At 37.4% G+C, this 13,970-nt stretch overlaps 1 protein-coding gene across 4 annotated transcripts in view; it reads left to right on the forward strand.

The window, feature by feature from the left end:
* Window positions 1–13,970, forward strand: part of LOC128690786 (nucleoside diphosphate kinase 6) — a 95,707-nt gene that overhangs the window by 11,075 nt on the left and 70,662 nt on the right. For all 4 annotated transcript variants that reach the window (XM_070088116.1, XM_070088110.1, XM_070088122.1 and 1 more), the window contains exon 2: window positions 5,076–5,218. In XM_070088116.1, coding sequence (XP_069944217.1) covers window positions 5,076–5,218 — 143 coding nt within the window. The remainder of the gene's footprint in view (window positions 1–5,075; window positions 5,219–13,970) is intronic.

Raw genomic sequence — 13,970 nt, forward strand, 5'->3', positions numbered from 1 at the left:
CTGTTTAGAGAGACATCTAAACTGTTGTATCTGCATGCCTCTGGCAAAACAGTGATAGTGTGAATGATGGTGAAAATCTCTCTTTTTGGGTCACCCTGCCTTGGTGGGAGATGGTCAGCATATTAAAAAAAATAATAATAATAATAGTAGAGGGAAGGCAGGGTAGGGGTCAGTCTAGGAAAGGTTGGAGGGAGGGCGTAAAGGAGGTTTGGTGTACGAGGGTCTCAGACTTCCAGAAAGCTGTCTTAATAAACTATTATTATTATTATTATTATTATTATTATTATTATTATTACTATTGTTATTATTATTATAAGCATGTGTGAGTGTGTTAAATAGGAGCGAATGGGGACAAATGGTTTTCAGGACTTGAGGTGCTGTTGGAGTGTGAGCAAGGTAACATTTATGAAGTAAGTCAGGGAAATCTGCAGGCCGGACTTGAGTCCTGGAGATGGGAAGTACCGTGCCGGCACTCTGTAGGAGGGGTGTTAATGTTGCAGTTTTATAACTGTAGTAGAAGCGCTTCTCTGGCTAGACAATGATGGAGTGAATGATGATTAAAGTCATTCTTTTTCGGGCCACCCTGCCTTGGTGGGAGAAGGCTGATGTGTTAATAAAAAGCAAATACGTACTGTAATAATTTTATTTATTTATTTATTAATTTGAACATGATACAGAGAAGTACAAGGAATAGAATTTTTAAAGTGCATCATGTCAAAGCCCTCCTGTTTGCAGAGCATTATGGGCAGGCTTAAAATTAACTTAAGATTAACTAAGCAGTGATATATTCAGTGGTACAAAAAATTATTGTAAAACAGATAACAATTTAGTACAAATGAGTATTACAAAGACAGGTCATATAGTCATTTACTGTGTTGCTGTGTAATCAGTAGAATGGAGTATTCTGTTAGGTAATGAAGTTAAATAGTAACAAAGTTTGATTGGGTCACAGGTTGACATTTATGAGATCCAATAATGAGATACATATATGAGATACAATTTATGAGATACAATTATTCAGTATTTATTTAGTTGTGGGTGAGTAAGTGATTTTTGAGAAGAGACTTGAATTTATAAACAGACAGTGGTGATTTTTGAGAAGAGACTTGAATTTATAAACAGACAGTGTTTCTTTTATACTGTATTCACAGGTAATGAATTCCAGATTTTAGGGCCTTTTATGTGCATTGAGTTTTTGCATAGCGTGTGATGGACACGAGGAACATCAAAGAGTGATCTGTGCCTTGTGTTATGGTCATGTGTTCTGTTGAGGTTGGTAAGGAGATGTTTGAGGGGAGGGTTTATGTCAGAGTTAAGTGTTCTGTGTATGTAGTAGGTGCAGTAATAAGTTTGGATGTTTTGTATTGTGAGTAGGTTTAGAGTTTTGAATATTGGTGGAGTGTGCTGTCTGTAGTGGGAATTTGTTATCATTAATCAACCCCTGTCTGGGTGTGATGCTGCTATAGCATTTCTCAAGTTAGGAGAGGCAAAAATTTATTAGGAATCAAATTCAGTAGCTCTTTGCACTGCTACAGTATTGGAATTAAAAATAAATACAGTAGAACCTCGGTTTTCATCGTTAATTCATTCCAGAAAGTCTGACGACAACTGAATTCAATGAAAACTGAAGCTATATTTCCCATAAGAAATAATGTAAATCCGATTAATCCATTCCAGTCACCCAAAAGTATTAACAAAAAATGCATTTTATAGAGAATAACAATAGTTTTATATACAGAAAACAATGAGAAATAAATATAAAGGACTAATGAAATGGATAAATGAACATTTAACATCACTTTTACCTTTATTGAAGACTCTTGTTGGCATATGGAAGACGGCGATGAGGGGGAAGGGAGGAGAGGTTATCTCTACCACCATCACTACCACTCTCTACCACAATCACTACTGCCCTCTACCACCATCACAACCACTATCACCCTCTACCACCATCACTACCACCCTCTACCACCATCACTACCACCCTCTACCACTATCACTACCACCCCTCTACCACCATCACTACCACCCTCTACCACCCCCCACTACCACCCTCTACCACCCTCTACCACCATCACTACCACCTCTATACCACCATCACTACCACCCCTCTACCACCATCACTACCACCCTCTACCACCATCACTACCACCATCACTACCACCCTCTACCACCACCACTACCACCCTCTCCCACCATCACTACCACCCTCTACCACAGTCACTACCACCCTCTACCTTTGTAGAGGGTGGTAGTGATATTTCTCCACTAAACTTTGCAACTCATTCCACTTTCATACTTTGCTACGAGTTCTTTCTTGAATTCTATTGTGTTTCTTGCCTTCTTTATCAAAGGGCTGGCACTCAGGGCTTTCTTTGGCCCCATGGTGGCTTATTTAGCAGTCGCACTCAATAAACAAGCACAAAAAACAATGGATTTTATGAAATATTTTGGATGAACGCGCAGGGTAATGCTCACTGGACGAGAAAAAAAGCCAGACTGACTCAGGATGCATGGGATGCTTTGTGTAGGTGTGGGCAGGCGACATGTTCTGTATGGCAGACCACTGTCAACTCGATGAAAACCAGTGCAAACGAAAACCGAGGTTCCACTGTATGTAAATAAATACTTTATTTTCATATATTACATAGTTTTTACAAAATTGGATAGCAGATTTGTAGTACACATGGGGAACATCTGGTTATGCATAAGATTATGGAGAAACTTACACCTAACCTAAGACTAATAGAATGTAACAGAACATAAAAATGAAATGAAGATATAATATAAGTAATAAGTATGGACCCTGGTCATCAGAATTTTCTACAAATGAAAGTGTTTTGCCCAGACAGTGGGTAAAACGTCTTGATTTCACTTGGCTTAATAAAATCCACTGTGTGGGCGAAATGCTGTCAGTATAGGATTGCTTTATACTGCATTGGTGTCTTTTTCCATCCTATATTGTGCTGGGATAAATGATTGTGAGGAAGAAAGTGGAAGTTTGACATTAAGGTTGGGGAAGGGGGACTGAAGACAATCAGTTTGCCATCTCAGAGGACTTGCAATGGGTATTTAGTGCTCTTATCTGTATTCAATATATCATATTCTGTTTCTGAACTTTAACAAGGAGGACTGTTGGCTAATTATTAGAACACTCAGCATATGCAGGAATTAAAAATTTTAAGAATAGTCTTTTAGAAATGATCTGAATTGAAGAGCAGTGTTTGTTTACAACTAAAATGATTTTTAATTTAAGCATACTGGTAATTTTGTTAATCTTTCACTGTTGAGACCCCTGCTCACAAACTTGCTGTTGGTGTCGAAGAATTTAAAGAAAAAAAAAATTATTTTTCTAATGAAATAATAGAGGATCTTTTCCTGATGGTAATGAAGCCAAAAGTATGAAATTTGATCAAAGACTTACAGAATTACATACACTCTCGCGAAGTTAGCAGTCTCGTCAATATTTACACATCAGCAATTACGCCCAATTTGAGACCTATTTTCGGCCAATTCCAATGTTCCAGTTGACCAAACTCATAGCTATTTTGCTAGAGCTCCTTTTTTTCTATCAGCTGAGTACAAGAAACTTCCCATTTACTGATTTCAACTACCCAATGAAGTGATCAGAAATTGGTAATTTGGCCAATTTCATACACAATTCAAAGAAGGTCAATATCAAAATAGGGTCCAGAATTAACAAAGCAAACATTCCTAGCACTAGCATTAAAATAACATTTTCTCTGTTCATTAGGCAAGTCTCCAGGCCCTTCTTATATTAAGCTTGCTTTCTATTTTGAATTTTTATTAAAAAAAAAAAATAAAAGATTTACTGTTATGCAGACTACTGCATTACTGTAAAAATGGTATAAATAATATCAGCGCATTTGTGAAAGCATATTAGACCCACCAGTTGATGTATATTGGATGCACGACGTGATTTGTTTACTCTTGAACATCGGCAAAAATTGAACATTTCCACCAGTTTGAGTTCAATTTCAAGGTACTTTTAGTCTATAAACCATTCAAAATTATCTCTGTTTCTGTAATATATCTTCTGTTTTATCCATTGAGACCAAAAAAAGTGAGAACATACCCCTAAATACCATACGAAAATACACCGCAAAGTTGCTGTTTTAAACCAAAAACATGGTTGCATTTTTTTTCTCATTGTTCACTGCATGCTGCAGGACTTTTTTTTATACTGCGCACACTGACCATTCAGACATATTCTTTCATATGTAGGCCTACCAGCTTTCTCCCACAAGATTGGAAGCCACTAGAAATTTGGCCTAGTATTACAGGCCCGACACTGGCTTACAAGCCGTAATATTACGGGACTGACAGTGAGAGAGTTAAGCTTCATGGAAATTTTAGATCATCGGCTTCCACAGAGACCAAGCATGGTAATAGGATTAGAGAATAGAATTCATGGTAATAGGTTAGGATTAGAGAACAGAATTCATGGTGATAGTTTAGGATTAAAATACTGAATGCATGCTGATAGGATTAGAATATACACCTACCATCCGACTTACGACCTGCTCGACTTACGACCACTCAACTTATGACCACTCGACTTACGATTGTGTTTTTTATGCTAAATTTCTGGGAAATAAACAACTATTTGTGTTGTACACAGTGTTTATCCTAAACCTTACAGTATAAAATACAGTACTAACAACATAAAAAGTAAAGTAAAACATGAAATACCAAAATAAAACAATAAAATAAAGTCATTACAAAAATGTTTTGTTGATATTCAGTAGTAAAGTTCGACTTACGACCGGTTTCTCGGAACCGAACTCGGTCGTAAGTCGGATGGTAGGTGTATAATGCATAGTGATAGATTAGGATAAAAATACTACTAAATGCATGGTGATAGTTTAGGATTAAAATACTGTACATAATAAATGGTGATAGGTTAGGATTAAAATACATAATGAATGGTGATAGGTTAGCATTAAAATACATACCATACAGAATGGATGGTAATAAGTTAGGATTGGATTTAAGGTAAATTACTGCATTAATGGAACTTTTAAAGTTACTGTACTTATAAAATGTCTCCTCAGGCCATACATAACAGGATTATTCAAGAAGATTTCCTGGTTGTGCGGCATAAGAAGATTTGGTTATCTGAAAAAGAAACACAAAAGTTTTATGAAGAACACAAAGAAAAGTTTTTTTACAATAGACTTGTAACATTTATGGCAAGGTAAGTTCTCTTGTTCTTTAGACAATTACTAATACTACAGTACTGTATCTGTGTTGAGATTTTTATTTTTGATCCCTTATTTCTTCTGGAATAACTTAAACTGGAAATTCAGATTATTTAACTTTTTTTTTTAACACATTGGCCATCTCCCATCAAGGTAGGGTGATATGAAAATGAAGAAACACTTTCTCTCTCATCCAATCAATCATTGTCTTGCCAAAAGTTTGTTGACATCACAGCTCAGATGGCCCTCCAAATTGCAACATCCCTACCCCTCCTTCAGAATGCAGGTACTGTACTTCATTCCTCCGAGACACTACTCTGGCTAACCAGTTTCCCTGAATTCCTTCATAAATGTTAATTTGCTTACACTCCAACAACATGTCAAATGATACAAACAAATCACCTCTACTCATTCCTAACACACTCACACAAGCCTGTTGGATGTCCAAGCCCCCAGCAGTCAAAACCTCCCTTACCTCCCCTCCCTTCAACACTTCCTAGGATGATCCATACTCCTACTTTCTGTCTAAATATCCAAACCACCTCAGCATCATCTCTACACTGAAATATATTTTTAATAACTCTACTTTCTATTCTCCAAGCTCTGAGTTCTTGGCTTAATATTTACACAATACATTGCTTTCCAAACATAACATCTCTGCTGCTTCCAGTCTTATCCTTGATGCTATATTTAAGCCAATGCTTCACACCTATACTCTAGTACATTACCCCTTTTGTCTCCATGGTTAAGGTTCTGTGTGTTTACAGATAACTCATTGAAATGCTCACTTTTTTTTCACTTGAGTTCTATGGTTTGCCTCATCTTCTGTGGACCCATTTGCTGACAAACCTTCTCCAAAGTATTAAAACACATTGTCTTCCTCCATACTCTCTCCCTTCAATCTGATATCCAGTCTCTCATTGCCTAGATTTATGTTACTCTCATTAACCTGCTCTTTCCTATATTTACTTTTAATTTCCTTCATTTACATATCCTCTCAAATTCGTCTATTAACCTTCGCAGCTTTTCTTCAGGGGTCTCCCAAAATTACCGTGTCATTATCAAAAAGCAACTGTGATAGCTCCCATTTTCTATTAGATTCATTATCTTTTAATCCTACACCTCTCCCCAAGATCCTACAATTCACTTCTTTTACAACCCCATCTATGTTAACCATTTGACTGTTTAGGTCGTATATATACGTTCGTCTTACGAGCCAGTGCTTCGGACGTATTAATATGCATAAATTCTAGCGGCTTCAAATCAAGCAGGAGAAAGCTGGTAGGCCCACATGTGAGAGAATGGGTCTGTGTGGTCAGTGTGCACCACATAAAAAAAATCCTGCAGTGCGCAGTGCGTAAAAAAAACTGATCATTTTTTTGGATTAAAACGCAGACTTTGAGGTGTATTTTCGTATAGTATTTATCTTTGTCTTCTCGTTTTCATGGTCTCAGGTGATAAAATGGAAAACATGTTACAGAAATAGAGATGATTTTGATTAGTTTCACAATGAAAACGACCTTGAAATTGAGCTCAAAGTAGCGGAAATGTTCGATTTTTACCAATGTTCAGGAGTAAGCAAATCACACCACACGTCCAATACACTTCAACTAGTGCTCTGATATTATTTATACAGTGGAGCCTCAAATATCGAACTTAATCCGTTCCAGGAGTTAGTTCTAAATTCAAAAAGTCTGAAAAGCAAAGCAATATTTCCCATAAGAAATAATGGAAATACAATTAATTTGTTCCAGAAACCCACAAATATAATCACAAAAAAAAAAACATTTTATAGAGATTAATTATAGTTTTACATACCCACAACAAATATAGTGTTCAATTATGTATTAATAAATTTAAGTAAACATATAAAATAAAATTTTACTTACCTTTATTGAAGATTGGTGATGGCATCTGGAAGATAGGGAGGAGGAGAGAGGGAGTTGGGGTTAGTGTTTGGAAGGAGAATCCCCCTCCATGAGGACTTCAGGTATTAAAGCCCTCTCTGGGGTTACTTCTCTTCTCTGTCTTTTAATGCCACTAGGACCAGCTTGAGAGTCACTGGACCCCTGTCTCACAAAATAACTGTCCACAGTCCACTCTTTCTGGTGCCTTTTTAAAATTTTCCTAAAATGGGACATGGTTCTGTCACTGAACTTGTTGCAAAGATGGCTTGTTTCAGCTTGCTCAGGGTGGTACTTCTCCACAAACATTTGGACATCATTCCACTTCTGTATTATTTCCTTCTTCACATCTATGGTGTTTCTCACTTTGTTTACCACAGGGGTACCACTAGCAAGTTTCTTTGCTCCCATTGTAGCTTATTTCACAGTCCCACAAGCACTAAACACAATGAAATAATCGTAAAATGTTTGAATGAGAGCACAGGTTAGTGTTCATTCTAGCATCAACAAAACCAGACTGGCTCACGGCGCCTGCGTGTGGACACGGACAGAGTGGGCCGCCGGACAGGCTTGGTACCCGGCGGTTCAAAAATAGGGGCGAGTTCGATAATAGGGACGAAGTTGGTTTGAGAAAAGGGTTCTATTTTTGAAGAGTTCGATAAGCGATACTTTTGAAATTTGAGGTTCCATTGTACTATTTTTACAATAATGCAGTAGTCTGCATAACAGTAAATTTTGTATTTTTTGTATGAATAAAAAATCAAAATAGAAAGCAATAGTAATATAAGAGGGGCCTAGAGACGTGACTAATGAACAGAAGATATGTTATTTTAGTGCCAAGAATGTCTACATTGTTTATTCTGGACCCTGTGCAAGAAAGGTATAAAATACCGACAATATGAAAGTTAAGACACATATGCAACATCTGGATATCTTTATTGTAGATGTTTCGCCATCCAGTGGCTTTATCAATACAGATTCTAGGACATAATAGAAGACAGTAGAACTATATACAAAAGATGAGGTAATCAGTCCCTCAGCCTTGGAGTTAGTGTTCATGATGCTGCGAACACTAACTCCAAGACTGAGGGACTGATTATCTTATCTTTTGTATATAGTTCTACTGTCTTCTATTATGTCCTAGAATCTGTATTGATAAAGCCACTGGATGGTGAAACGTCTACAATAAAGATATCCAGATGTTGCACATGTGTCTTAACTTTCATTTTGGACCCTATTTTGAAATTGGCATCTTTTTTAGTTTGCGTGAAATTGGCCAAATTGTCAATTTCTGACCACTTTATTGGGTAGTTCAAATCAGTAAATGGGTATTTCTTGTACTCAACTGATAGAAAAAATGAAGTTCTAAAGAAATAGCTATGAGTTTGGTCAACTGGAACAACGGAATTGGCCAAAAACAGGGCTCAAAGTCGGCGAAATCGCCGATGCATATATGTTGCTGAGACCGCTAACTTTGCGGGAGCATAATTCCGTGAGTTTTTGACCAAATTTCGTAGTTTTGGTGTCAATACCATTGGGAAAAGATTCTCTATGATTTCATAAGAGAAAATAATTTTTTTTTTCCAAAAATTTTGCGACATAGAATGACAGTTTCAGAAAGGGGCTTGCAACAGTCAAAGGGTTAAACAGCTATGGTGACATCATGCATCCCTGTCTAAGGCTTAGATTTTTTTTTTTCAATGAACTGGTCATATTGCATCAAGGCAGGGAGACCTAAAAAGAAAAACAAAAGTTTTTCTTTGTAAATTTAGTAATTAAGGCCTAGATATGGTTATTAAATTAAAAAACTTACCCAGGTACAAGCAAAAAATGTTCCTTTGTATTTACTTTGTGTAATGTATTTAAAATTTTATTTAGTTGGCAAGTTTGTTTTCAGAAAGTATTGTGTAAGTTTTCCTACATAATTATGTGAATGTGTTTGCTGTCATGCCAGTGTAGATATTTTTACAAGATCTTCATTTATTGAGTCATTTAATACAGCTGAATTTGTGTTTGAGAATATATAAGTGGTGTAATCAGCAAAGAGTAGTTTAAGTCATTGGGTAGTAAATGGTAGGCCATTTATTTACAGGAGGAATAGTAGAGGACTTTAAATACTACTCTAGGGATACCAGTATTTATTAGTAAATTTCTGATATTTGTGCCTGACATTTAGATAAGATGGGATAAACTACTGTAGTATGATCTCTTGAGTCTATAATCCCTCAATTTGTTGTTTTTTGTGGTCTTCAATGTCAAAGACCTTTCATAGATTAATAAATAGTCAAGTGAATGTTGTTGAGTGTTATGAAGATGTCTAGCATTTTTAAATCGTAGCCAACACGTACTATCTTCAGAATCTTAATCCTTCAAGCTGGGATACCTTGATGATAGTTAGGACTACTATCTGAAGAATTGGAACTAACCTCTTCTTCCAGATCAAACCTTAGGAATATAATAATACAGTAAGCTCCCATCTTTTGCGAGGGTTATGTTCAAGAAAAATGGAGGTAACTGGCAAAGTGCAGTGGGAGGAGTGAACAATTTACGAGAAAATTGGCAACTTTTCCTTTAAATTTGTAATTCACCAAAAATATAAACTAAGCATTGTACAGTGGACCCTTGGTTATCGGCCGTTTCTCTTATCGGCCAACTTGCTTATCGGCCAGATTTTCGGCTCCCATTTATCGGCTGTATGGTATGTGTCAACCCACCCCCGCCACCAGCCGCTCGCTCGTCAGTGTGGCTTTATCTCTGGGCGAGTGAGGAAGCTTCTGCTTATTCATCCAAACGTTTCGCTATAATTCATTGATTTTTGTGGTTATTGATTAAGTGCAACTGGGAAATAAGTAACCATGGCCTCAAAGAAAGTTCCCAGTAAAGTTCCTTTGGTAAAGAAAGTGAGAAACATGATGGAATTTAAGAAAGAGCGACCTCCTTGACTTGGTTCTTGCCAGTAGGGAAACACTAATTAATAATCTTGAGGTTAATGATGAGCTTGGGGCAAGTGATCACAAATCACTCAGTTTTAATATATCATGGAATTCCCCTAATAATGGCAATCAAGTCTGTCCCTGACTTCCGCTTGGCTGATTTCATAGGACTGAAAAATTACTTAGGTGGGCTGAACTGGGATGACCTGACTAAGGGCCAGGTAGGTGGTGATGGATGCCGATATGACGCTTTCCAGGACATAGTTCTAGCTGCTCAGTCAAATTATGTTCCAAATAGGGAAATCAGATCAAACAAAAATGATCCTAAATGGATGAACAATAGATTAAAATATCTAATTGGTCAAAAGAGAGGCATATATAGGCAAATCAAAAGAGGAGAGGGGCAATTAAGAAATCGATATATTCAGTTAAAGAGATAAATAAAAAAAGGAATTAGAAAAGCAAAAAGAGATTATGAGGTTAAAGTTGCAAGAGATTTGAAGACTAACCCAAAAGGATTCTTTCAGGTATACAGAAGTAAGATCAGGGACAAGATAGGCCCACTCAAAAGTTCCTCGGGTCAGCTCACTGACAGTGATAAGGAAATGTGTAGAAGTTTTAACACATACTTCCTCTCAGTTTTTACACAGGAGGATACCAGCGATATTCCAGAAATGATAAATTATGTGGAACAGGACAATAATAAACTGTGCACGATTAGGGTCACAAGTGACATGGTCCTTAGGCAAATAGATAAATTAAAACCTAACAAATCCCCAGGCCCTGATGAACTGTATGCAAGGGTTCTAAAGGAATGTAAAGAGGAGCTTAGCAAACCTTTGGCTAATCTTTTCAACATATCACTACAAACTGGCATGGTGCCAGATAAGTGGAAAATGGCAAATGTGATACCTATTTTCAAAGCAGGTGACAGGTCCTTAGCTTCAAACTATAGACCAATAAGCCTACCCTCCATAGTGGGAAAATTTATGGAATCAATAATTACCGAGGCAGTTCGTAGCCACCTTGAAAAGCATAAATTAATCAACGAATCTCAGCATGGTTTTACAAAGGGGCATTCCTGCCTTACGAATTTGTTAACTTTTTTCACTAAGGTATTTGAGGAGGTAGATCATGGTAATGAATATGATATTGTGTACATGGACTTCAGTAAGGCTTTTGACAGGGTCCCACATCAGAGACTATTGAGGAAAATTAAGGCACATGGAATAGGAGGAGAAATTTTTTCCTGGATAGAGGCATGGTTGACAAATAGGCAGCAGAGAGTTTGCATAAATGGGGAGAAATCAGAGTGGGGAAGCGTCACGAGCGGTGTTCCACAGGGGTCAGTGTTGGGCCCCCTGCTGTTCACAATCTACATAAACGACATAGATGAGGGCATAAAGAGCGACATCAGCAAGTTTGCCGATGACACCAAAATAGGCCGTCGAATTCATTCTGACGAGGACATTAGAGCACTCCAGGAAGATTTGAGTAGACTGATGCAGTGGTCGGAGAAGTGGCAGATGCAGTTTAATATAGACAAATGCAAAGTTCTAAATGTTGGACAGGACAATAACCATGCTGCAGTGTTCCTTCGTTCTTATGTTCTTCTTATAGGATCTAATCTTGCCAGTAAAATCCCAGGTACCAATGCTTGTGCAAATAATTACTTAGATGGGAATTTCCCAAACTCCTTCTATCTTGTGCCTACTGAGCCCACTGAAGTCACCACAATTATTAAGTCACTTAAAAATAATTCAAGGAATTTGTCTCACGTCCCTCCATTATTGTACAAGCGAACTGCCCATGTCCTTTCGCATGCTATTTCGTTTCTTTTTAAAAAGTCTCTAGAAACTAGCACTTTCCCGACACTACTCAAGACAGCAAAGGTTACACAATACATAAAGGTGGTGACTCCACAGATGTAAGCAGCTATAGGCCAATATCATACTTACCATTGCTATCCAAAATCTTTGAGAAACTTGTGCACAAGAGATTATATTCATTTATAACAGCACAAAACATACTTGACCCCTGCCAATTTGGCTTCAGAAAAAATAAAAGCACTAATGATGCAATTGTAAAAATACTAGGTCTGCTTTACACAGCATTGGAAAATAAGGAATATCCATTAGGACTTTTTATTGACCTAAGAAAAGCTTTTGGCACAGTAGATCATGGCATCCTACTCCACAAACTTGACCATTATGGTATAAGAGGCCATGCACTTGCATATTTCAAATCCTACCTTACTAATAGGTATCAGTATGTCACCATTAAAGACACAACTTTATCAACATGGCCACTTGATACTGGAGTACCACAGGGAAGTGTCCTTGGTCCCCTGCTCTTCCTCTTATACATCAGTGATCTTCCCAACGTATTAACACCTGAAACCCATTCTCTTTGCTGATTACATGACTTATGTCATCTCCCCCCCCCCCAAATCTTGCCACCCTCAACACCATTGTTAACGAGGAGCTACTCAAAATATCTACTTGGGTAACAGCCAATAAACTTACATTTAACACTGACAAAACCTTCTATATTATGTTTGGTAACAGAGCAGGTGTTGCACAACTTAACATTAAGATCGACAACACTCTTATTGCCAGACATAATGAGGGCAAATTCCTAGGCCTGCACCTCAACAGCAACCTGAATTTCAGCACCCATATCCAACACATAACAAAAAAGTATCCAAAACAGTTGGGATCCTCTCCAAGATATGTTACTATGTGCCACAATCTGCCCTTCTCACACTATACCATTCACTCATCCCTACCTCACCTATGCTATTTGTGCTTGAGGATCAACTGCAGCAACACACCTGAAGCCAGTAATAACCTAACAAAAAGCCGCAGTGAGAATAATCATGCAGTCCAATCCCAGGCAACACCCTTCCCCCCACTCTTCATAGATCTAAACTTACTCACTGTTCAGAACATCCACACTTACTACTGTGCAACCTACATTGACAAAACCTTAAATTCCAATATTAACCCTGACCTAAAACACTTTCTTAATAGTTGTGGCAGGACCCACAGGCATAACACCAGACACAAACATCTCTATGACATTCATCATGTTTGGCTAAACCTATACAAAAATTCATTGTATATAAAAGGGCCTAAAATCTGGAACATCCTACTTGAAAACTTTAGAACTGCAGACACATCACTTTCAAAACTACCATTAGAAAACATCTCCCTGACACACCGCACCGTCAGCTAACTACATGAAAACCGCCTATTCTCTCATATCATATACACACATAGAAAACAACCTAGACCTCGCCTCGATATATGTTATTCCCCACAATTCACACCTACACTCACCCAATTGACTATAAACATAGAAATATGTAATACAACTATTACCTAATAAATCTTAACTAGTCATAAGTTTGCCTGTGATACTCCAGTATAGGAGCTTCAATAGAAACTGTGTATTGTATCAAAACAAAACCATTCACATTGCTAAATTTACGAACTGTAATGCAGTTAGCTCTAATACCAATATGCTCCATAATCTGTACCAATATAGAGTTTTGAATTAATCTTAGTCTGCCCGAAATGCCTAGTCATGCTAGGTGTGATAGTGGCCCCCTCTCTAATTATTTTATATTATGTAAACCACATAATATCCTATGATATGTAAACCCCGTAATAAACTGGTCAGAAATTGGCAATTTGGCAGTTTCATACAGATTTCAAGAGATACCAATTTAAAAACAGGGTCCAGAATAGACAATGCAGACATTCCTGGCACTGAAATAACATTTTCTCTGTTCATTAGTTACGTCTCCAGGCCCTTCTTATATTATGCTTGCTTTCCGTTTTGAATTTTTTTTTTTTTATCATCACACTGGCCGATTCCCACCAAGGCAGGGTGGCCCGAAAAAGAAA

This window comes from Cherax quadricarinatus, chromosome 2, assembly GCF_038502225.1.
Source record: "Cherax quadricarinatus isolate ZL_2023a chromosome 2, ASM3850222v1, whole genome shotgun sequence".
NCBI classification, from domain to species: Eukaryota; Metazoa; Arthropoda; class Malacostraca; order Decapoda; family Parastacidae; genus Cherax; species Cherax quadricarinatus.